Raw genomic sequence first — 24673 nt, 5'->3', positions numbered from 1 at the left:
GAAAGGTGAGAAAAGGCAAAAGGAATTTTAAGGATCAGAGAGAAGCTAAAGGAATTTTCTTTTAAAGGAGAGAAGAATATGTAGGAAAATGGCCATATAATCTACAGCTTCTCTACTTAATAATTCAATTCTGGAGGAATGGTGCTTCCCCTTACCTGCCACAGATGAGCATCCAACCCATTTATTGGTCTAATGAGCTGGGTACAGATGGGCAGGTCAGCAGGCAGACACTCAGAGAGACCCCAGCTGGCAAAAACCATACTAGAATATGACCAAAGAAGATGAATTCTTCCTCACTGCTTAACCTGGTGACCTGAATTAGCAACCATCTCCCAGTATAGGCTTCAGCTTAATCTGAGATGGCAATTTAGACAGAAATAGGAAGTCAGGCAGTCAACAACACAAATAGGTACCCACAGATAGCTATGTTCATTAGAAATCAATCATGAAAGGTTTGAGGGTGAGGGTGCCCTACAAAAGATTAAGGAGAATATTAACTAATTCTCAGTAGACATCAGTAAGAAGAGAGAGGTATAGGCAATATCTACTTGGTATCAGAGGGGGTCTTAGCATCAAAGTGGGCTACATGTGACTCTTAACATCTCAGCCAATATTCAGCCCATTATGCTTACAATTTCATGGGTCAATGATTGATTAGAGGGAATGGATTCTATTAAATATATTCATGGGGTGCCTGGGTGGCTCAGGCAGTTAAGCATCCAACTCTTGATTTTGGCTCTGATCATGATTTCACAGTCGTAAGATGGAGCCCAGTGTCTGCCTCTGTGCTGGACATGGGGTCTGCTTACGATTCTCTCTCTGCCCCTCCCCTACTCATGCTCACGCATGCTCTCTCTTTCTCACAATAGAAATACTCTAGAAATTAAAAACAATGGACGTAGAAGGGAAATTCGCACGTACTACATGTGATCTCTGTGAAAGGCAGTGAGAGACTCTTTCACATCCATTAGCTTCATCTAATCATACCAAAAAACCTGGAAGGAAGATTTACTGACCCCTGTGTTCTAGAAGAGGAAATTGAGAAGTTATGAAACCTGCACAAAAAATCCACAATGGCATAACTGGGAACTCCCAAGAATAACTCTCCCTGCCCTGCAGCAGCCACACTTAGCCTACACTGAGGACATGCGGTGCTGGTGTGTGGAGCGAGTCTTGAGGATTGCTATTGTCTGAGGTTGTGATAATTCCAAGAAAAGGCAAAAGCAGGAAAATACAGTATTCAAATTTAAATAAACCTCTTTGATTTTTCTGAATAATAAGTAGTTATATGGAAAAGCATTAAAATTAAGTCCATGACAGATGTTATTAACAAAATAATAGCCATCCTGGAAATTCTAAAAAGGAAGCAATGGCATTTAACCTGTAGCCTGTGGACATGCAGTCAGTCAATAGTCAGTGGTGCCTGAAGCAGACCCTTAATGATATTCAGAGTCTTGCTTATTGTATTTCCCCCTCAGGTATAATATCCCTACTCTGTACCTTGAGACATCTATGTCACATCAGATAAAATCTTGTGCAACTCTCATAGCCTATAAATGCCTTTGAAATTGTCCTTTGGGTTAAAGATAGGGGGAATAACTACAAACTCCAAGTCATGAACACACAGATAATATGGAAGGACATCTCTTATAAATAATATGTCTGGCATTTAAAGCTATTTGTGTCTCACACACATAATTCTCAGAAATCTTACAGTGTACATATATTACACACACACATACATAGATAGTGTCCAGATAACTTCATGTTTATTCAAAAATTGTGTGGGTTATGTGCCCATACACCAGATAGAGGAGAGGTTAAATATTTTTCAAATAATAAAACTTTTAAAACCTGGAAACTTTACAAAGCTTTTCAGCTATAGTAGGTTTAATAGATTACATATTTACTAAACTTTTTTAAATTTTATGTTGAAAAATTTTAAACCTATAAGATATTACAAAAGTGGTAGACAAACACCCACATACCTTTCACCTGGACCACCTGTTGCTAATGTTGTCCCACACTTGCTTTCTGTCTCTCACCAATCATACAAACTTACACATTTTTTTTCTTGCTGAATGATTTGAGAATAAGTTGCAGACATCATGATCCTTCATTCCTAAATGCTTCAAGCTGTATCTCCTAAGAATTACATTTTCTTAGCCACCATATGATGATTAAATTCAGAAAAATCTAACATTGATAAAATCATACTATAAAGTCCATATTCATATTTCATCAACTGTCCTAATTTTTCTGTAAAGAAAAAATTATTTTTTTTTCTAATCCAAGCTCCAATCCAGGATCACACCTTGCATTCACCAACCACAGCTCTGTAGTCTCCTTTAATTTGAAGACAATGACATGAATTTTGAAGAATGTTGTTATGTAAAACATTCTCAGTTTGGGTTTGTCTGATTCAAGGGTATGCTTTTATAAATACCTAAAATAATGCCTTCTGCGAACACAAGACTGTTAACAAAAGTTGTCGTAGAAATATTCCAGAGGAAGCCTACATGGAGGCTGATCTCCTGTTAAAGTTCCTCTTCATATTACATCATTTTTTTGTTTCAAATAGGACTCACAGAACTCCCTGTTTCCATGCCTCATTTGTTCTTTTCATTGTCACACTTATCTATCCTAACTTTTAAGGTCATTTCTGGAGCCTTCACCCTAAACGCACACTTTGCCTTCACCTGTTGGCAATCATTTTCATTTTCCTACCTTCCTTTACCTGCCTACGCTCATAGTTCTCCTACTCCCCTCCAGGGAAGGGAGTCTGTATCATTATTTACATAAATCCCCTCTGTATTCGAAATGCATTCTAGGTGCCGCAAAGAGAAGGACCAAGCAACAGTGGCTTAAACAAATGAGAGTTTGTTTTTCTCAGATGAACACTATCCAGAAGTAAGTGCTTGCTGGCACTGGATCAGCTGTTTAGCCATTCCATTAGGATCCTAGGCTCTATCTTTCACTCCACCATCTTTTGTGCATTGGTTATTGTGTTAAACACTTATCTCCTGATGAATGCAAAGATGACGACTGTAGCATCAGATCATTTTTTAAGTAATTTTTTGTTAATTTTATTTATTTATTTATTTTGAGAGAAAGAGAGAGAGGGAGGGAGAATCCCAAGCAGGCCCCTCACCATCAGCATAGAGCCAGATGTGGGGCTCAAATTCACAAACCATGAGATCATGACCTGATCCGAAACCACGAGTTGGATGCTTAACTGACTGAGCCACCCAGGCATCCCTGTAGCACCTGATATTAACTCCATGTTCAAAGCAGGAAGAAAAGAAAAACTGACATGAAGCTCCATTTTTCCCTTTTTATCAGGAAAGCAATAGCTTTTCCAGAAATTCCCCAAGAAGACTTCTACTTCTTAGATCTCATTGGTGGGTATTTGGTCACATAGCCCGCCTAACTGCCAAGGAAGCAGGGAACACAGGAAATAGAAGTACCATTATTGTTGAGGCCTGTCATCTTATCTTCCAGTACTGAACACATTGTCACCACAAAAAAAGGGAGGCAGGATTCCATTATGAAAGGGAGAGGAAGAAATAAATAATAAGCAGGCAACTAGAAGTTCCTCTGTCTCCTCCCAATCACTATTTAACTGTATTCATTCTCTACTTCTCAATTTCATTCAATATTTCTTCCCTATTTTTCTTCATGTATCTTCTCTTCCTAGTACTTCCCCTTGAAAGATGAACTTTCAAATATTTTCATTAACATTTTATCTTCCACCCAGAATCAAATAACATTACAAGAGCTAGTACTGTCTCCTCTCCCAACATTGGAGGAAACCTCACATCCAGCAAGATGAAGTGACTTGCCCAAATTTGCCCATCAATTTAGATGCATAGCCAAGAATAAAACATAAGTCTGCTGGACATCAGTATTTACTGTGAATATCAGAATATATGGTGCATACTAGTCCACTTTGTTCTGCTTGGTCCCTTTTGCCCATACCTTGGCCACTGAAATATAACGTTCTCCACAAGGATTTATCAATTCAGTTGTTTATTTCTGGAGACCTCTCTAGAGAGGAAAGATAATGAGAATTGTGTTTTCCCCCTTTTTAATTTTTTTTTTTTACTCTCTAAATATGAGTAAATATAAGTAAGGAGCAACCATGGGAAGAAATCCTTGTCTTCACTGGGAATCATTGTTCCATATGAACCATGAGTCTGAATTTATAAACCCGCCATCTCCAATACCATCTGCCAAGAAACAATAAGAAAATGTCTGTTTAGATGCATTATGTTTGTCTTTGACCTTTGGGGAAATATCTTAGAACATCCAGGGAAACACAAATACAAAATACCCTGATAAAGCAGTATCTCATCCTTGCACTGAAAGATTTCAAAAGAAAGACATTTCACCCAGAATAGAAATCCAAAAGGAAGTCAGTCAGAAAGGATAATTGATCATGAAAGGTAAGATTTAGAAAAAGAAGAAATGCAGGGACACCATCATATGCCAAAAAAGGAAGGCCAAAATCTGAAAATTTTTCAGGGGCTCATGAGCAGGTTAATATGGGGGGAATGAGTAGAGGCACCATGGTTAAGAACGCATGCTCTGGAATGAGTTGGCCATGAGTCTGAATCAGTTTTGCCACTTACCAGTTCTTGGATCCCAAGCAACTTACTCCTCTACGCCTTCCCTTCTAAGCCTTAAAGTCAGGTAATATTGATAATTATTTAATGGAATTATTATGAGGATAAAATGAAGCAAGGCATGCAAAATGCTTAGCCTAGGGCCTAACATATAAGTGCTCAAAAACGTGAAAGAAAGAACTGCTGATCAGAGGAAAAGTTAAAGTAATGGATTTTTAGGTTTTAAAAAGCAGGTTACGGCAAGTTGGGGCCGTTTGACTATAAGGCTAAAGTGCGATCAAAAAAGAAACCATTAAAAATTTATTACCTGGACAGGATATCATACGGATTGAAATAAGTTGAGACAGTAGGAATGGAAATAAGGTACTGAATGGAAGAGCTATTAAGAAATACAACTGCCCTTGATTTAAGATCTCTATTTCTTGGCTGCACTACTAGAGTAATCAATAAAGCTTACTGCTGTTGTACCGGTGAGTAGGAATAAAATGTGATGGTTGGATAGTCAGGAAAAACAGTTTTGTCATAGTTTGAGAAATATGCTAAAAATGCATAAATAGAAAATTCAGAAATCTTGGCTGCTCTCTGTGTTGGGAAATATGTGCATCCATTCAATAAATTCTTACTGAATGCTTATTATGGCAGAATACTAAGCTCTAAAAAATGTTTACAATAACATCTCACCCAATTGTAGATCACATATCCTAGAACCCAAAAAAATTTCATTCTTGAGGCACCTGGCTGGCTCACTGGTGTGCTGACAATGCAGAGCTGCTTGGAATTCTCTCTCTTCCTCTCTCTCTGCTCCTTCCCTATTTGCTCTCTCTTTCTCTCTCTCAACATAGGAAAACATTTAAAAAAAATTTTTTAATTTGATTCTTAAAAACCATTAAAAAACAAAAGAAGAAGAAAAAGAATTTTGTCCTTTTCAGGATCTCATTCATAGCATATTGACTCATTCTTTACACAGAAGTTTACCATGTCTCAGTATCTTCATTTGTAGCTACAGCCAGTTCAAGTAAAAAATTAAAAATAGTAATGAAGATACTGAGACTACAGAGGCAAACAAATTAATGATGGGTGATGCAACACCTGGTGAAGAATTTTGGAGAAAAACTATACAAAGTTGACAACTCAAAGTGCAGGAGTCTGTGGCCAAATTTATAGGACACAAATTCCCTCAAAGTGCCTTAAAGGCATTCTTGTACTGTTCAACATGATAACCTAAATTCACAAAGGAAGATTAATATTGTATTCAATAGCTTCCCAACACTTTAGAGGTAAAGCTAAACACAAAAGTTGTATCACAAACACCAGTATAGAAAAATTTTGACAAGTTTTGCTAAAAGGGGGAGACAAAACTGGAAATGGAACTAGTATGGGAAATGGGATCACAAAATTCTTTTTCTCTTGCTTTGTTCTGTTTTGTTTTTAAGAAGGGAGATGTAAAAAAGAAAAAGAAGGGAGAGGTAACGGCACGTTTTCAGACTGTTGAGAATGAGCCAGGTGAGAGGTAAAATTTGATAATGCTTAGCACGAGGAAGGAACCACTGAAATGTGTCCTGAGTAGGATAGAGGAGGTGGTGCCTGGAGCTCAGAGAATGGGCCAACTTTCAGCAAGAGCACAGAGGGTTCATCCATAACAAGGGCGAAGAACGTATGAGGGCGATCTGTGGGGAGATACAGCGGGAGGACCAGTGGGGCTCCTCTTAGCAGCTTTAAGAGCCCCCCAACATTTGGGTCCTGTTATGAAATGAATCATGTGCTTTTCTCCTGTCAAGTTTAGCCACAACAGTGCAGGTCTAAAAAAAACAGAATTGGATAGAACTGAAGTTACGGCTTTGCCATAAAAGTAAATCTATAGGGGATATATTTTAAATGCTGCAAATCAACAACAGCCAAATTCATGAATCTCAACTATTCTGTTTAAAGGGCTACTACTTATTCCCTCAATGACAATTTTTCAAATGCTTCCCAGGAAGAGCGCATCACTGAGCATGCAGAATAAACCAAGCAGCTCTTTCCCAGAGATGCCAGATGAGCTAATCCTACACACTTTTCTTAAGGAGCTACCTTCTTCCGGAAAGGATTTGCGTGGCAGAACCTTGGTAGCCTTTGAGTAGATAAACATTGGTATTCTTCTCAGTGATTCTGTAATTCTGGAAAGAACCCATTTTAAATATATTTTGAACTCCACAATGCTTGATTTAAATCAGTTTTTTAAAATGCACACACAATAGAATATGCCATTTTTTTAATGTGCTCTAACTCTACAATTTAGACACAAGTAAAACAGAAGCAGTACAACTCCTTTTAGAAACTTAAGGGCAGAATAATGGAAATTCATTTCTCAGTAAATGAAATTAATCTGAATGTCCACTCCTGCATATGAAAGAAAACCTAACGTACTTCCAGGTAATCCAATCACTTATTTTCTTCCCACTGCTTTTTCCCTTCAGTATCTTTTGGGTAAATATTTTGCCAATTCAAAGCTCTCCACCTTCTCTGTCTTCTTCTCTTCTCTCTTTTCCAGAAGTGACCAAAGCTGGGCCATAGTTTTTGTGTCATCTAGACTGTGGTGGGAGGGGCCTCTGCTTTTGGTCCTATGGTCCACTGCTGGATCATTCGCCCGGGAAATCGCACCACCCATGCTTAGTTCCAGGTCCCCTGGCTCTGTCATATCTGGTGTAGAGGCATCTGCTTCCCCATACCGTCCTGCAGTCGGCTTCACATTGGTCAGTTTGCATTATCCTCCTCCCGCTCGTCAGACCTCTCCCAGTTGGCTAGCTTCTTGGCTACTTCTGTCCCCTCTGGGGAACACTGTAAACATCAGGACACTGTTCTGTTCCAGTCTAGGATTTCATAAAATAAGAGACTGTAAAAAGGAGCCCTTGAAAAAGGCTCCATTGAGAGCCTTTTTTGTATCCTTTGTATAAATCAGCATTTTTGTATCCTTTGTATAAATACCTACTAGTGCAATTGCTGGGTTTTAACGTTCTGAGGAAGCTCCATACTGTTTTCCAGAGTGGCTGCAGCAGTTTGCATTCCCACCAGCAGCACAAGAAGGTTCCCCTTTCTCCACATCCTTGTCAACATCTGTTGTTTCATAAGTTGTTAATTTTAGCTATTCTGACAGGTGTGAAGTAATATCTCATTGTAGTTTTGATTTGTATTTCCCTGATTATGAGTGATGTTGAGCATCTTTTCATGTGTCTATTAGCCATCTATATGGCCTCTTTCAAAAAAATGTCTATTCATGTCTTCTGTCCATTTCTTCGCTGGATTATTTGTTTTTTGGGTGTTGAGTTTGGTAAGTTCTTTATAGACTTTGGAGACTAACCCTTTATCAGATATTTTATTTGCAACTATCTTCTCCCATTCCACTGGCTGCCTTTTAATTTGTTGATTGTTTCCTCTGCTGTGCAGAAGCTTTTTATCCTGATGAAATCCCAATAGTTCATTTTTGCTTTTGTTTCCTTTGCCTCAGGAGACGTATCTGGTAAGAAGCTACTACATAAGCCAAGATTTTTAAAAACCATATCAAATCTAATGGAAAGATATGAAAGATATGAACTTAATAAAAATTTAACATGTTTTTCCTAGTTTTTCTCAGTTTAAAAAAACTGAGTTTAAAAAATTTTGGTTTTTATAGGAAATTAGTTGTAACAGGCATGTTCTTATGCTCTCCTAGGCTAATGATATAGGGAGAATATGAGTGAAATAGGACATGGACTATTACGCTGGTGACAGTGAGTAGATAAGGCTAATGAAAATTCAGTCCATCTCCAGTTAATTCAGTTCACCACATATCTTTCATTCTAATTCATTCATTTATTCATTCATTCACAAGTATTTATTGCCATCTTATACTATAATGTTAAGCACAGAGAATATGACCATGATTTGAGACATGGTCGGTCTGCCCTCAAAAAGCTGGGGCACCTGGGTGGCTCAGTCGGTTAAGCGTCCGACTTCGGCCCAGGTTATGATCTCACGGTTTGTGGGTTCAAGCCCTGCATCAGGCTCTGTGCTGACAGCTCAGAGCCTGGAGTCTGTTTCAGATTCTGTGTCTCCCTCTCTCTCTGTCCCTCCCCCACTAGCACTCTGTCTCCCCCTGTCTCAAAAATAAATAAACATTAAAAAAATTCTTAAAAAAAGAAAGCTTACAGAAGAGACATGTGGGCAGCAATTACAGTATAGTGCAACAGGGGCCGTTGAAATGAGATAGGTTCAGAATGCTAAGAAAAAGGAGAGTAGGTATACAACCCAGCCTAAAGAACTAGATACTTTCAGAAGAAGGTAATACCTGAATCCTAAAGAAAGCACAGGATATTGGCAAGTAAATGAAGAAATCCCAGTGCCTATGTACTGTCATTTTATTGGTAGGTAACAGCAATGTGCATGACATATTTGGGGACTGCAAACAGTCAGTCAGTTCTATGTGAGGTTTTAAGTCAAACTGGAATCAGGACAGGCAATGATAAAGTCATATTTTTTTGTTATTGTTGGTGGAAGAATGGTTTCTTTGTGTTTGTTGCAGAATGTTATTTTATTGATTTATTCAATTGTAATTAACCTACAGTGTTATATTAGTTTCAGGTGTACCCTATAGTGATTCAACAATCCATGCATTACTCAGTGCTCTTTACAATAAGTGTACTCTTAATCCTCTTCTCCTAGAGAAAGGCATATTTCTTGGGAAACCAAGTGTTTAATTTATCTGGAGGAGCATAAGTTATGAGAAAGATCATAATACAATATTTATAATGAGAAACTGGGCTGAAGCAATAAAATTCAGAGATATTAAGTACCCGGATTTTTGTCAGGACAAAGGAATTTTTTGGCTAATTTTTCAGCTCTCTTGAGGTAGAGATGATTGAATTTTTGTCAATATTTTTTGTGTGTACAGAGTACACACATCTCAAACTCTCAGATTTGAAGTCTAAAATGTTCTTTTTAAATAATATCTTCCTTAAAACATCTGTTTTGCTATTCAAAGATTCATGGAACTCATTCAAGAAGCCTGAAAATATTCTGTGGCCAATTCTTTTACTTTTGGCAGAATATGCTTAAATTATCTATCCAATTTTTCAAAATTTCCCGAGACTGTCTTAGTAACCCAACCCATTGTTTAATAATTCTTGCACTTAAGAAATGATTCTTTCTAGGGGTGCCTGGGTGGCTCAGTCAGTTAAGCATCCAACTTCAGCTCAGGTCATGATCTCACAGTTCATGAGTTCAAACCCTGCATCGGGCTCTATGCTGACAGCTCAGAGCCTGGAGCCCGCTTCAGATGCTGTGTCTCCCTCTCTCTCTGCATCTCCCCTGCTTGCACACACACACACACACACACACACACACACACACACACACTCTCTCTCTCTCTCTCTCTCTCTCTCTCTTTCTCTCTTTCAAAAATAAATAAACGTTAATTTTTTTTTTTTTAAGAAATGATTCTGTCTAACTACCATGAGTCCCTGGGACTAGTGGACATAACAATGTGCAACCTCTTTCCCAGTTGTCAAAACAATAGCAGTTGCAACCTTTCCAGAGACACAAAAGCTGCACTGGTAATGTCCATCTATTTCTAAAACCTCTTAAAATCAATTAGAAAGTCTCCACTAGAAGGATAAACAGCCACTGAAGTAATCAATTGCCTGTTCTGCAAGTGAGCTCATGTGTTAGTCATCTGCTGGCATGGAGTGTTTTCCTATTGATTCTTCACCAATGACAAGTCCTGGGTTTCCCATCCTGGGTATTACTGACATATTAGGACAGATAAGTTTTTGTTTGGGGGGAGGTTTCCTGTGCATTGTGAGATGTTTAACAGTATCCCTGGACTCTACCTTAATTAGATGCTAATAGCAGCCCCCTAAGTTGTGACGTAAAAAATGTCTCCAGACTTTGCCATTTGACCCCTGAGGAACAAAATCATCCCTGACTAAGAACCACTGATCTCATACTCACCTTCTTTCAAAAGGTCTAAAGAGAGCTGACTAATATTACAATCAGGTTTTTAATCTATAGCTAAGAAACCAAATTTTCACATATTTGAATTGTCTATAAATAACTTCAGATTATTTTTATTATTATTAAAGGAATACTCATTTTTATTTATTTTTTAATTTTTTTTAACGTTTATTCATTTTTGAGAGACAGAGAGAGACAGAGCATGAGCGAGGAAGGGGCAGAGAGAGGGAGACACAGAATCTGAAACAGGCTCCAGGCTCTGAGCCGTCAGCACAGAGCCGAACACGGGGCTTGAACTCACAAATTGCGAGATCCTGACCTGAGCCGAAGTCGGACACTCAACCGACTGAGCCACCCAGGTGCCCCAAGAATACTCATTTTTAAAACACAAGTCCAAATTTTCTTTTCTTAAAGGTATAAACTGCAGAATAAAATCTCCCATTTTTCCTGAAATTATTTGTCCCATTTCCCAAAGATGACTACTGTTAACAGTTCATTGTGAATATATCAGCATTTTATAAACACACATATAGCTTTTATTTTATATAAATAAGAACAAACAATATAGACTATTGTTCAACATATGCAAATATGTAGTTCTGAAACTACACCATGTAATTTATTTAACAATCCTCCACTACATCCGGTATTTTTTAAGTTTATTTATTTATTTTGAGAGAGAGAGTGTGAGCAGGGGAGATGGAGGGGCAGAGAGGGAGAGAGAGAATCCCAAGCAGGCTGTGTGCTGTCAGTGCAGAGCCTGACATGGAGCCCGATCTCACTAACCTGAGACCATGCCTGAGACAAAATCAAGAGTTGGATGCTTAACCAACTGAGCCACCCAGGCACCCCCACATCTGATACTTCTATTTTTTATTTCTAAACATCTTAAATAGCTATTGATAGTCATCATTTAAGATAGAAATTATCTTTTTTAAAACAAATGGACTGAATACAGGGAAAGTTTGTCTTTGTGTCAGTGTGTGTGTGTGTGTGTGTGTGTGTGTGTGTGTATGTGTGTGTGTGTGTGTGTATTTTACTTCCTAACAAGGTAGTAAACTACCTCTATACTTTTGATGCTGTAATTATCTAAGAAAATAGAATATTGCATATTTTCCATAGATTGTGAGGAGGATTTCAAATGCTGGAAATAAGTTATAGAATCCAATGAAACTCCCATCTTAGTTTTTACACAAGTCAAAGTTGTACAGAAACACAATAAACATTTTAATTAAATGTGCCAATTACACTCACTACTTAAATTTAACTGAACAGAGATGCCCTTAAGGCATTGACTTCAGAGCAACCATGTTAAAATTTTCCATGTTCGCATTTAAGTTTGCTACAGAGTAAGAGTTATAATTTCACTGAAGTGGCACTTTTGTGCATTTTCCTAGGCAAAATTGTAAGTGCTTGTGCATTTCTTTCAAGGTCTGTCAAAAAAGTAGAAGCTAAATTTTATTTCACTAATGATAAATCACTTGGAACTTAGCCTCCAAAAAGTGTTTATTGAAACCCCTAAGATTTTAGTCCTGAGAGAGAGAGAAGGGTCTATTTAATAATGTTTGTTTGTGCAGACTCACCTCGGTGCCAACTTTCCATCTCCAGTGACAAGAGCTGTTCTCCTCCTGGTATGGAGGGAGGAGGAAGACACCCTTACAAAGGGAAATATATGTCCTGCTTTTAGGCAGATAGGGGAAGGGTGGAGGGCTCTATGTTTGCTTATTTTCAATTGTCTTCATTTTAAAACAATACTTATGCCAAAGTAGCATGCACATTTGGGAGTGGTATAAGATGATCCCCTTCAACTTCTCCTAAATTTTCCTATAACCATCACTTACCTGCCCCTTACTCTATCATTCTCTTCCTGAACAATTGAGCCCTAAAGCTATTTGGTGAACCACAGAAAGGTATTCTTCTGTGCTGGATGTGACAGAGGACCTATGGCATCCCAGAGAGGAATTTTGGGGCCACAATGGGATAAGGAGGGTGTCCACAGAGGAAGGTGGTGCCTGGCATTCTGTAACAAATGGCTAACAGGGCAAGGAGAGTGCTCATGCAGGAAAAATGTCCATTGTTGGGAGTCAGAACTGAAGAGGGGTGAGGAAGGTAACTATGCAGGAAGAGGATTTGTCAAGATAATAACTATATTAAGGATAATAGAAAGCACTTTCTCATTGTCAGAAAGGGGAGCTAAAGATATGTAAAGGGAGAAAACTAGACTGGACCATATGGTGTTAGCTAGGAATTGGACACCCTTCCACGAAATACTTATTTTTAATTTTTTTTTAATTTATTTTTATAGAGATATAGAAAGCAAGCAGGGGAGGGACAGAGAGAGATGGAGATAGGATACCAAGCAGATTCCGCATTGCCAGCGCAGAGCCTGATGCAGGGCTCAAACTCATGAATCATGAGATCATGACCTGAACCAAAATTAAGAATTGGAGGCTTAACCAACTGAGCCACTCAGGTGCCCCTACAAAAATGCTTATTAATCACAAAGACTAACTTCACAGTGGAAAAGTTTTGCAGATATCACCCTAACCAAGCGACCAAAAGTGATCATCATCAGTAATGGGACAAATCAAATCTTGCATAACCTGACAGGTTGAAATAAGCATCACTTCTGTGAATTTCTTACCAAAGTTGCATAATCTAAATCTAATTTTGATGAAATATCATACAACCAAAATTTAAGGACATTCTACAAAATATTTAACTTACAATCTTCAAAAGTGTTGAGGTCATGAAAGATAAGGAAAAACTAAGATACTATTCCAGATCAAAGGAAACTAAAGAAATGGGACAATTAAATACAAGGATTATAAACTAGATCCTTTTACTATGAAGGACATTTTTTGAACAGTATGTGAGAAGTGAATGAATTCTGTGGTTTAAATGGTAATAAGGTATTAATGTTAATTTCCTGATTTTTATGGTTCTAGCATGATTATATAGGAGGAGAACATCCTTATTTAGAGAAAAAAACACAGCCGAAGTTTTTAGGGGTGATGGAGCATCTAGTCAGGAACTTACTCTCAAATGATTCAGGAGGAAAAATCATTATTTATACTGTATTTGCAACTTTAAATCTGAGATAATATCAAAGTTATTTTTAAAATATCACTATTTAAGACCTTAAATGTATCTTTTGAATCATAATGTTATAAAAATGTAGAACTCATTCCATGACACAATCATTGAAGGGCTGTATCTGCTTCTAAATATAAACTTAAAAGATAGGACGTAAAAACATAATATCCCTAAAAGTAAGTTACTCAGAAGAGAATTTCAAAACAGCAGCATGAAAACACAGGCAGGTGTGTCTCGTCTAGTTAAAACATCTTCAAATAGTAACTCTCAGCTGAAGACTGACAACTCATCACAGAATTTTTCTGAAATCCTTGATTTTTTTTTTTAAGTAAGCTGTATACCCAATGGTGGGCTCAAACTCACAAACCCAATACCAAGAGTCACATGCTCTACTAACTGAGCCAGTCAGGTATCCCTGAAACCCTTGATTTTTAAATTTTGTTCTTCAAAAATTAATTTAAAAAATTAATAAAGACATCAGAAGTCAGTATCAACACAGATTACCTTATTTTACGTACACTTGAAGTCTCTGAAATATGTGATGTCCTGCCAGGGCCATCCTGCGGCATACAAATCCTTTGATTTCATTTTAATCAATTTGTTGAAAAAATATTGATAAATAATTTTAAAATAATTTCGCAAGTGAGAGGCACCTGGGTGGCTCAGTCAGTTAAGCGTCCAACTTCAGCTCAGGTCATGATCTCTCGGTTCATGAGTTCAAGCCTCACATCAGGCTCTGTGCTGACAGCTGGATCCTGGAGCCTGCTTCAGATTTTGTGTCTCCCCCTCTCTCTGCCCCTGTCATGCTCTGTCTGTCTCTGCCTCTCAATAATAAATAAACGTTAAAAAAAATTAAACTACAATAATTTAAAAATTAAAAATAATTAAAAATAATTTCACAAGTGAGAACACCACTTACAACACAGCTCATTATTACATAGATTTAACTATTTCCTTCATCAAATGATGTGCTCTGAAACAACTAAGTACAGTCAAAACCTGACATTGCTAGATTTCTTCTGTATAAAGATGTCACTTGCCCTGTTATTAAAATGTCATGCTGCATCTTACAAAGAAAATAGTCTTTTTTATTCTTTTCACGTCTTGGTGACAGATCACAAACACATTTTTATATAATAAATGTTATTGACAATTCAAGCTATTCTGTTTTTTCTTTTAATTGACAATATTCTAGTAAGTTCCAAACATGTACAAACTTGGTAAGGATAGTAAGTAACAGAACTACATTTGGAGGCTCCAATAATCTTTAAAATTTATATAAATCTAAGGTTTTAAAATGGCATAGTTAACCTATATCCACACAAACACCTGCATGTGGATGGATGCTTATAGCAGCTTTATTCATAATTGCCAAAACTTGGGTGAAACTGAAATGTCCTTCAGTAAGTAAAGATAAATAAACTATGGTACATTCAAACAATGGAATATTATTCAGTGCTAAAATAAATTAGTTATTAAGCCATAAAAAGACATAGAGGACCCTTAAATGTGTATTACTAAGTGAAAGAAGCCCATCTGAAAGTTTGGCCAGGAACTTTGTTTCATTCAGTGTGGTTTACACAAAATCTTGCACAGAGCCTCACACACAGGCACTATCCAGTCTGTGAGTGAGCATGTGCATGTACTTTCCTGATGTTCTCTATGTCTTCTTCCTTTAATACTAGAAGAGTCTTGATTCTGAGTAAGAATTCAATAAATTCCCGATTTTTAAAATGATTGGTTAAAATATTTTTGAAAGGGAGAAGGGAATTGAGATAAACTATAAAGTATGGGCAGACATTGCATAGAAAAAGGATGGGGGTGGAGGACATTCCACGTGGGAAACAGCATGAGAAAAGGCAAAGAAAGGAGAATCCTGGCATCTTCTGGGGACACAGAAGAGAACATCCCATTGGCGTGAAGGTTCTTGGAAAACAGTTGGCATGAGGCTAGTAAGCAAGGTGAGGCGGCCACACAGTGGGCGGTACAAGCCAGAATGAGATTACAGGTTTTAGGATACTGGGGAGAAACCATTTTTTGCCAAGCCTTTGTATTAACCTTCTCTCCTCCTTCTTCATCACAGTCCTTCACGGGAGTGGGCAGGATGTCAAGTGCTCCCTCGGCTATTTCCCCTGTGGGAATATCACCAAGTGCTTGCCGCAGCTTCTTCATTGCAATGGTGTGGACGACTGTGGCAACCAAGCGGATGAGGACAACTGTGGTGAGTGAAGCACTTGTAGTCACAGCAGGAATCAGGGCAAAATCACTGCAGGTAAAGTCTCTGAGACTGCTCATAACAAGAGAAAAGAGAAACTAAATTGAAAAAATATATGTCACTTAGGGAAATCATACATTGTTTTTTATTAGCTTCAAACATCCATTCTTTTTTTTTTTTTAATTTTTTTTTAACGTTTATTTATTTTTGGGACAGAGAGAGACAGAGCATGAACTGGGGAGGGGCAGAGAGAGAGGGAGACACAGAATCGGAAGCAGGCTCCAGGCTCTGAGCCATCAGCCCAGAGCCTGACGCGGGGCTCGAACTCATGGACCGTGAGATCGTGACCTGAGCTGAAGTCGGACGCTTAACCGACTGAGCCACCCAGGCGCCCCTCAAACATCCATTCTTTATATTATCACCACCAGTATTTGAGGAAAGTGGTGATTGTGCACATAGTAAGTTTTGTATCCCACGAACCCATCCAGTTAACATCTTACAAGCAAAATGGTGTAGGAATTGGGAATTTGGGCGCTGGAGACAAGACTGTCTGGTTTGAATCTGGGTACAACAATGACCAATTATGTAGTCTTGAGAATGTTTCTAAACCTCTCTTTTGACTCTCTTTCCTGATATTAGAAAAGGGTTTGGAAATTGTCCCTATGCTAAAATAACTTGGGAAGATTAAATGTAAGGGATTAGAGAAATGCAAGCATACAGCAGGTACTAGCTAAGTGTGAACAGCTATTGCTCTTTCTTATTATCTGTTGCTAACTACAATTCTGATGGACAAATGAGACCGCCTAATAAAGAACAAACAATAAGTCCAGCTAACCTATTATTTACCAACAATCAAATTTATAACCTAATAAAGTCAACAAGTAGAGCTTCTGACCAAAGAGAATACCAGGAAAACTTGGCTTTTGGTTAGAATTTTGCTCAAATTTTGTTTGTATATTCATTGTTTTCAAATTTTTAAAATTCTAGTTAGTTAAAATACAGTGTAATATTGTTTCAAAAATAGAATTTAGTGATTCATCACTTACATAGAACACCCACTGCTCAATACAAGTGCCCTCCTTAATACCTGTTGCCAATTTAGCCCATCTCCCCATCCACCTTCCCTCCATCAACCCTCAGTTTATTCTCTATCATAGAGTCTCTTATAGTTTGTTTCGCTCTCTCTTTTTCCTCCCTTCCCATATGTTCATTTGTTTTATTTCCTAAATTCCACATATGAGTGAAATCATATGCTATTTGTCTTTCTGTGACTGACTTATTTCACTTAGCATGATAGTCTCTAGCTCCATCCATGTTGTTGCAAATGGCAAGATTTCATTCCTTTTTTTAATCCAAATATTTATTTAAATTCTAGCTCATTAATATTTAGTGTAGTTTTGGTTCAGGAGTAGACTTTAGTGATTCATCACTTACATGTAACACCCATTGCTCAACAAAATGAGTGCCCTCCTTAATACCTGTTACCCATTAGCCCATCCAGCCCCTCCCCTCCAGCAACCTACCATGTTCTCTATAATTGAGTCTCCTATATTTTTGCCTCACACTCTGTTTTTATCTTTTTATTTTACCTTCCTTTCCCCTTTGTTCATCTCTTTTGTTTCTTAAATTCCACATATGAGTGAAATCATATGGTATTTGTTTTTCTCTGAGTTATTTCTCCAAGTTTTTCTCCAAGTTACTGTGCTTAGCATAATACTCCCTAGTTCCATCCACATCATTGCAATTGGCAAGATTTCATTCTTTTAGATAGGTGAGTAATATTCCATTGCATATATATGTCACATTGTCTTTGTCATCATCAGTTGATGGACATTGGGCTCTCTCCATAATTTGGCTATTGCTGAGAATGCTGCCAAGGTGTGCATGTCCCCCTTCAAAATCTGTATTTTGTATCTTTGGGTAAAATACCCCGTAGTGCAATTGCTGGGTTATAGGGTAGTTCTATTTTTAACTTTTTGAGTAACCTCCATACTGTTTATCAGAATGGCTGCACCAATGTACATTCCCATCAGCAGTGCTAGAGGGTTCCCCTTTCTCTACATCCTTGCCAACATCTGTTGTTTCCTGTGTTGTTAATTTTAGCCATTCTGACGGGTGTGAGGTGATCTCTCTTTGTAGTTTTGATTTGTATTTCCCTGATGATGAGTAATACTGAGCATCTTTTCATGTGTCTGTTAGCCACCTGGATGTCTTCTTTGGAAAAATGTCTATTCATGTAGTCTACCCATTTCTTAACTGGATTATTTATTTTTTGGGTGTTGACTTTCATAAGTTCTTTACATATTTTTTGATATTAACCCTTTATGTCATTAGCAAATATCTTCTCCCATTCTGTAGGGAATGTTGATTGTTCCCTTTGCTGTGCAAAACCTTTTTATCTTTATTTCAAGCTTTCTTTTGCTTTTTTAACATTTATCTATTTTGTGAGAGAGAGAGAGATTGCAAGTGGAGAAAGGGCAAAGACAGAGGGGACAGAGAATCCCAAGCAGGCTCCAGGCTCTGAGCTGTCAGAGCAGGGCCCAATGTGGGGTTTGAACTCATGAACTGTGAAATCATGACCTAAGTAAGGTCAGATGCTTAACTGACTTAACCACCCAGGCACCCTAAAGGTTTTTTATCTTGATGAAGTCTCAATAGTTCATTTATATTTTGGTGATGGTCAGTTTTTGTTGAATAATGGGAGTTTTTCTGTGATTTTTGGAATTCAATATGTTTCCTTCCCCAGATTAGGGAAGTTTCCAGCTATCATTTGCTCAAATACCTTCTGCCCATTTTTACCTCTCTTCTTCTGGGACCCCTAGGATACAAATGTTATTATGCTATAAGGAGTTGCTGAGTTCCCTAAGTCTACATTTGTGATCCAATATTTTTCTTTCCCTCTTCTTTTCAGCTTTGTTACTTTCCGTAATTTTATCTTCTATATCACTGATTTTCCCCCCTCTGTTTCATCCATCCTTGTCGTCATAACATGCATTCAGATTTGCATATCAGTTATATTATTTTTAATTTTAGCCTGACTAGTTTTTAGTTCCATTATCTCTATGGTAAGGGATTCTCTAGTGTCTCCTATGCTTTTCTCAAGCCCAGCCATCATCTTTATAATTATTGTTTTAAATTTTAGTTCAGACATCTTACTTATATCTGTATTGATTAAATCCCTGGCCCTGGCTTCTTTCTTTTCTTTCTTTTGGGGTAAATTCCTCCATCTTGTCATATTGTCAAGGTGGAAGAAGGAAAGAAAGAAAGAAAGAAAGAAAGAAAGAAAGAAAGAAAGAAAGCAAGCTAGATCCTAGGTGTGTTTTGTTCTTCTTGTTAAAAGAAGCTAGATCCAAACTAATAATAATAATAATAATAATTTAAAAATTATAATAAAGATTAAAATTGCTTTTTCTGGTATCCCAAGGGGGGCTGAACAAAAGAAGCTAGATCCTATTTACCCTAGAGGTGAGGCTTTGTAGCAGCCTATGATCAGTAGACTTGGTGCACGCAAGGGGTTTGTGCTGATCTTCTGGGGGTGGGACCTGCTGTACTTACCCTAGGCCGACTTGCCTAGTGCAAATGCACCTGCAGGGCACAGAGTAGCAAGGCTTGGTAAAAGGGGCTCCAGCCTCTGGTTGGTGGTGCTATTTTGCGCACTGAAGTGGGTCAGTGCTATTGGGCAGGCTGAAAATGGCGTCACCCCGCTCTCTTGTCCCTGGAGCAGGGAGTTTGCAGCCACCACTCTTCAGGAAGCCCTCATTGGAGAGGCCGGGCCATCTCTCCCAAGTGTACTGCAGGCAGGAGAACTGCTTCTCCCCATGTGACCCAGGAGATCTTCAGCCCACACTGCCCACTCCCAGGTCTCCACCCTCCTCCCCCACTGGAGCACCACTAAGCCTACTAGGCGTGTCCCTGGCGATGGTGCAGACTTCTGAAACTTCAAACTCTGCCCTCCACTATTTATAAAATCTTGTGGTATTCCGCGCCTCTCCCTGTCACAGTCAATGGCTTTAAGGGAGACTTTTTCTTGTGTAATTCCCTGCACACACTGTCACTCTCTCTCTCCTTCTCTCGCTCCTCTCCCTGTGATCAGGGCTCCCTCCCCATTGGAGTACCTGCAGCTCTTCTCTCCCCCAAATCAACTCTCTGCAGCTCCTACCTTCCAAGATGTGGCGGTTTTTTTCACCTCTACTCTAAAAAGGGACAAGGCAAGCCTATGGTCTCACTACTCCTCCACTACCATACCTCCAAATATCCTGTTCAAATTTCTGAAGCCGTAACAACACACATTTATAAAAGAACTTCAACTGGCTGGGTCTGACCCACTGGGAAAATGAGCTTTGGTTAATAATGTAAAATAATGAGATTTATTACTCATGGGGAAATAAGGTACTATTTTTGGAGGATAAAGACATACATAACAATCAGAAATGCTGCATAAATAAGTAATACACTGAAGAGACTTGCTGTTTTCACTCCCTAGAGTATTACAGACTTTTTTTAAGACCCTATGCTGAAGGAATTAACACTTCTCTAGGTGGTAGCCGTTAACTCAAGAGTAAACACACTATCTAAACTGGTGAGATTAAGCTATGATTATCTTTGATTTGGATGGCTATACATATGTGTTGTCTTCTTTTTTTATAATTTTTTAATGTTTATCTATTTTTGAGACAGAGCATGAGTGGGGGAGGAACAGAGAGAGGGGGAGACACAGAATTTGAAACAGGCTCCAGGCTCTGAGCTGTCAGCACAGAGCCAGACACAGGGCTCAAACCCACAAGCCATGACATCATGACCTGAGCCAAAATCTTTTATATATTTATATATATGTATACATATGAATACGTGTGTGTGTGTGGGTATATATGTATACATATATGTATATATACGCATACATATGTGTATATATATGTTCTATCTTCTTAAAACACCTGATTACCATATAAACTTTTTAAAAACCAAGATAAAAGTGTTCTGCCCACCACCAGCCACTTCCCCCTTAAGCTGCTAGCAGTTCATATAGAGAGAGTGGCTTGAGAGTTTCCTACCAACTGATATGTTGACAGAAAGCAGGAAAAAACTTGGTAGGACAGGGAATTTGCCACCAAAAGTAGTTTCTCAGTGAAAAAAAGCTTGGGAGCTCTTGCTCTAGTGCTGCATTTAAAGAAACCAAATAACAAAAGTAACAATCTTCAAAGTAGTAATCCTTAATTACTCAAGTTTTTCAGGATTCACCAACCAGCAAATTCAGATGGAGGCTATATGCATTGGAATGCAGAGATCAGGCTTGGGTGACCTGGATTTAAAATCTGGCTCTGAAGAGGGCAACGATGGCTGTTGTCTTTTCTGTGACGTGGGAATAATAAAAATATCTGTGTCCACATGTCTTAAAAAGATTCAGTGAGACACTGTATCTAGGATGCTTAGCCCAGCACCTGACACAAAATTGGCATTCAGTAAAATGTTAACTTGTGTATCAGCCAGTTGTAGCTACCTTACAAACTTAATGACATAAGAAGTAATCATTTCTTTAGCTTGCAATTCTGTGGGTCAACAACTCGGGCTGGGCTCAGCTGAGATCAGCTCCACAGTTCTCAACCTAGTTGGGACTTTTTCATGTACCCTCCATTATCTGTGGATCAGCTTTGTCGTCATGCCTGGGACCTTGGCTGAGATAGCCAGAGTGACTCAGCTCTGTCCCTCCAGTAGGCTACGCTTTCTGCTAGTGGTAGAGACATGGCACCCAGGGGTAACTGGACGTGTAAAAGGACTCTTGAAGCCTATGCTCAAAAAATGACACACTTGCCCCACATCCTTGTTGAAGGGAGTCACAAGACCAGTCCAGTTTCAAGGGATGAAATTGACTTCTCTTGCTGAGAGGAGCTGCAAAGTCACACTGCAAGGGGGTTGGGCAGAGGGAGGGCAGCCACTGCAACCACTTTTGCAAATTCTACCCCAGTTGGTATTATCATTGCTTTTCCCACAAACGTTGATATTAACTCTCGGTGACTCAGAGATTGCTTTTCCCACAAACATTGATATTAACTCTCGGTGACTCAGAGTCCCCACCTGTGTGACTTTAGGAAGTCCTGTCTGTTAAGCAATTTAAATATTTCTAGGAACAACCATGGTTTGTCTATTTACTTATTGAAACAGCAGCTCATATTTGAAGGAACACTATTTTTCCATATTTTTGTTTTTGTAGTTTTATGTTTATATAAATAGGTGTGTGTGTGTGTGTGTGTGTGTGTGTGTGTGTGTGTGTGTGTGTCCTGTTGATTATGAGATAGTCAGGGGGTGGGTAAGCTTTCCCCCATTTCCTGAAAATGTAACTATAGTTTATTTGGGCAGGACCAAATAAACTATATTTTATTTGTATATTTGGACCTTAATTATGTTAATTATCCTGCTTAACTATCCTGTTGAATTTTAACAAAGAAAATATACATTAGAGAAAATATTAAGGCCTACATCTTTACTCTTAGAATTTGAATTCTGATGACAAGCAGGGGCTTAACTCTTGTGAAAACAATACCATCAGAACAAAAATAAGGTTAGAGATCCATCATGGTTTCTTCTTTCTTCCACCTCTTTGCCTTTATCTCCCTCCCAATTCCCACCCCCCCACCCCCCGCTCTCTGTGTATCTGAGGGCCATTCTCTCTTTTTCTGTCTCATTTCCATGTGTCTCCCCACTTCCATTCTGCCTCCCTAACTGTCCTCATCCCTTTTTTCACTGTCTCTCAATTCCCTTTCTACTTCGTGCTTGTCTTTTCCTCTCTTCTTTTCTCTTTCAAACCAAGTCCATCACAGTATTCGTAAATTAGACTTTAGTTATTATTCTGTTCATCCCATTAAGTTTACAAACTGTGTTGTTAATATTTTAATATCATTACCTCCAAAGAAAAAACACAAGCAGTTGCTTTTAATTTCTATGTAGCACTAAACAGATTCCTGCCCCCACCCCCCTTCTCTACCCTTGGACTGTGTATCTCAGAATAGTGGCTTGTATTTTACAGTCAACAATAATGACTTTTCCTTACCCTCTTTGATTTCTTTTTAAATAGAAACAGAATGGTTAGAAGACTTCTCAACCTGACATCAGAAAGTTCAGGCTCAAATCCTGGAAGTGTCTTTTTCTATCTGTTGATACTTAGACAAGTCATTTCTTTTGGCTCAGTCTCACTTTCCTTATTTGTGAAATTGGAATAATAAATTTGTTGTGAGAATTAAATTAACTGCCTGTGTAGAAATGCATACACACACACATAAAACAGGTACTCAATAAATCTGTGTGGATCAGATTATTGACCACTATACTCAGTAGTTACTCTGGAGTTCACATCTTTTTCATTCTATCCCAGGAATAGTTTATATTTGATTGGACTTCAAACCAGGGAAATCCTGGTTTGTATGCATGTAGGGAAGGGTGAAGCAAGTTGAGTCAAAGTAGTATAAGCAATCTGTTCCAAAGGTTTTGCAAAATGGTTATCTTAGGGACCCCTGATGTGAGCAGGGAGTGGTGTGCACCACCAGCATTCATAAAAATAAAATAGGTCACAGATGAAATAAGTCAAGTTCCAGCTATAGGTGTACATGGCATATGAAAGTAAACAGCATTTTGTTTAATCAAAAATACTAATTATTAAAAATGCAGGTGACTTGAATAGCAATTAATATTAAAATATTTATTAGACAAAAAAGATTCTGTTTATTAGGCAAAAAAATATTCTGTTTAATGCTATTTAAAAATTTTTTTAATGTTCATTTATTCTTGAGAGAGAGAGCCAGAGGGGGAGGGGCAGAGAGAGAGAGACAGAGTCACAGAATCCAAAGCAGGCTCCAGGCTCTGAGCTGTCAGCACAGAGCCCAACGCGGGGCTCAAACCCACAAGCTGTGAGATCATGACCTGAGACGAAGTCAGACATTCAACTGACTGAGCCACCCAGGTGCCCCTGCTTAATGCTATTTGAAAGCTCCTTTACTCACCATTGTCAACATCAAAAAAATAAAAAACCCAAGTCCAGTTTTGGAAATATGGGCAAAATCATAATCTATTCTTATGAAAACATGTCTATGTAACAAATACTATCTTAAACTATTCCTGGACTTCTTATGTCAGAAAAAAAGTACTCTCCTGAAATTTATCCAGGCCAGCAGATCTTCCACTGTAGTTCTGGACCAAAGCCATCAGCATTAGCCACGAAGCTACTAGGAGTGCAGGTTCTCAGTCCCCATCCCAACCCCACTGAATCAGAAACTCTGCCGGTGGCTCAGCAATGTTTCTGAAAGCTCTTCAAGTCACCCCACACACTACATTTCGAGAACCACTGACCTAGACCCAAGTGAGTGGAAAACAAGGAATGCAGGTGAGATAGTAGCAAGAGTAGAAATAAACTAGAGTCAAACTCTCAATATGGTATGCAGACTTACTAACTTGCTAACTCCATTATCATTATTACCAATTTGTTAGCTTTTATAAGAAACATTGGCACTGTATTGGTTGCAGTCATCTAGAAATTAAAAAAAGAAGAATTTAAGCTGAACTCTGGTCAAAACCTCAGCAATGGTAAGTTGACATGTTGCTGCGTCCATGCATGTACAGGTTGGAACATCCCAGGAAGGAAAACAGAATTTTATCATCACCTTTAGGGTCCAGGTGACAAAAATTATGAAATGCAGTTATTTCCTCTTGCTTCTTATTACTGAATTTCCTTCACTGGCTGTGAATTGTTTTCTTTCTTTTTTTTTTTTTTTTTAATTTTAGA

General features: G+C 38.3%; 2 protein-coding genes across 4 annotated transcripts in view; one reads left to right on the top strand and one right to left on the bottom strand.

Annotated features, from left to right (window-relative positions):
• The window catches only part of RXFP1 (relaxin family peptide receptor 1), a 131871-nt gene that overhangs the window by 41265 nt on the left and 65933 nt on the right, over nt 1-24673 (top strand). For all 3 annotated transcript variants that reach the window (XM_042935178.1, XM_042935175.1, XM_042935177.1), the window contains one exon: nt 15772-15909. In XM_042935178.1, coding sequence (XP_042791112.1) covers nt 15772-15909 — 138 coding nt within the window. The remainder of the gene's footprint in view (nt 1-15771; nt 15910-24673) is intronic.
• The window catches only part of CB1H4orf46 (chromosome B1 C4orf46 homolog), an 87360-nt gene continuing 78503 nt past the window's right edge, over nt 15817-24673 (bottom strand). The window contains exon 5 of the transcript XR_006201657.1: nt 15817-15975. The gene's annotated coding sequence lies outside the window, so the exon portion shown is untranslated. The remainder of the gene's footprint in view (nt 15976-24673) is intronic.

Source organism: Panthera leo, chromosome B1 (assembly GCF_018350215.1).
Source record: "Panthera leo isolate Ple1 chromosome B1, P.leo_Ple1_pat1.1, whole genome shotgun sequence".
NCBI classification, from domain to species: Eukaryota; Metazoa; Chordata; class Mammalia; order Carnivora; family Felidae; genus Panthera; species Panthera leo.
This window is presented reverse-complemented; position numbering and strand designations above follow the sequence as displayed.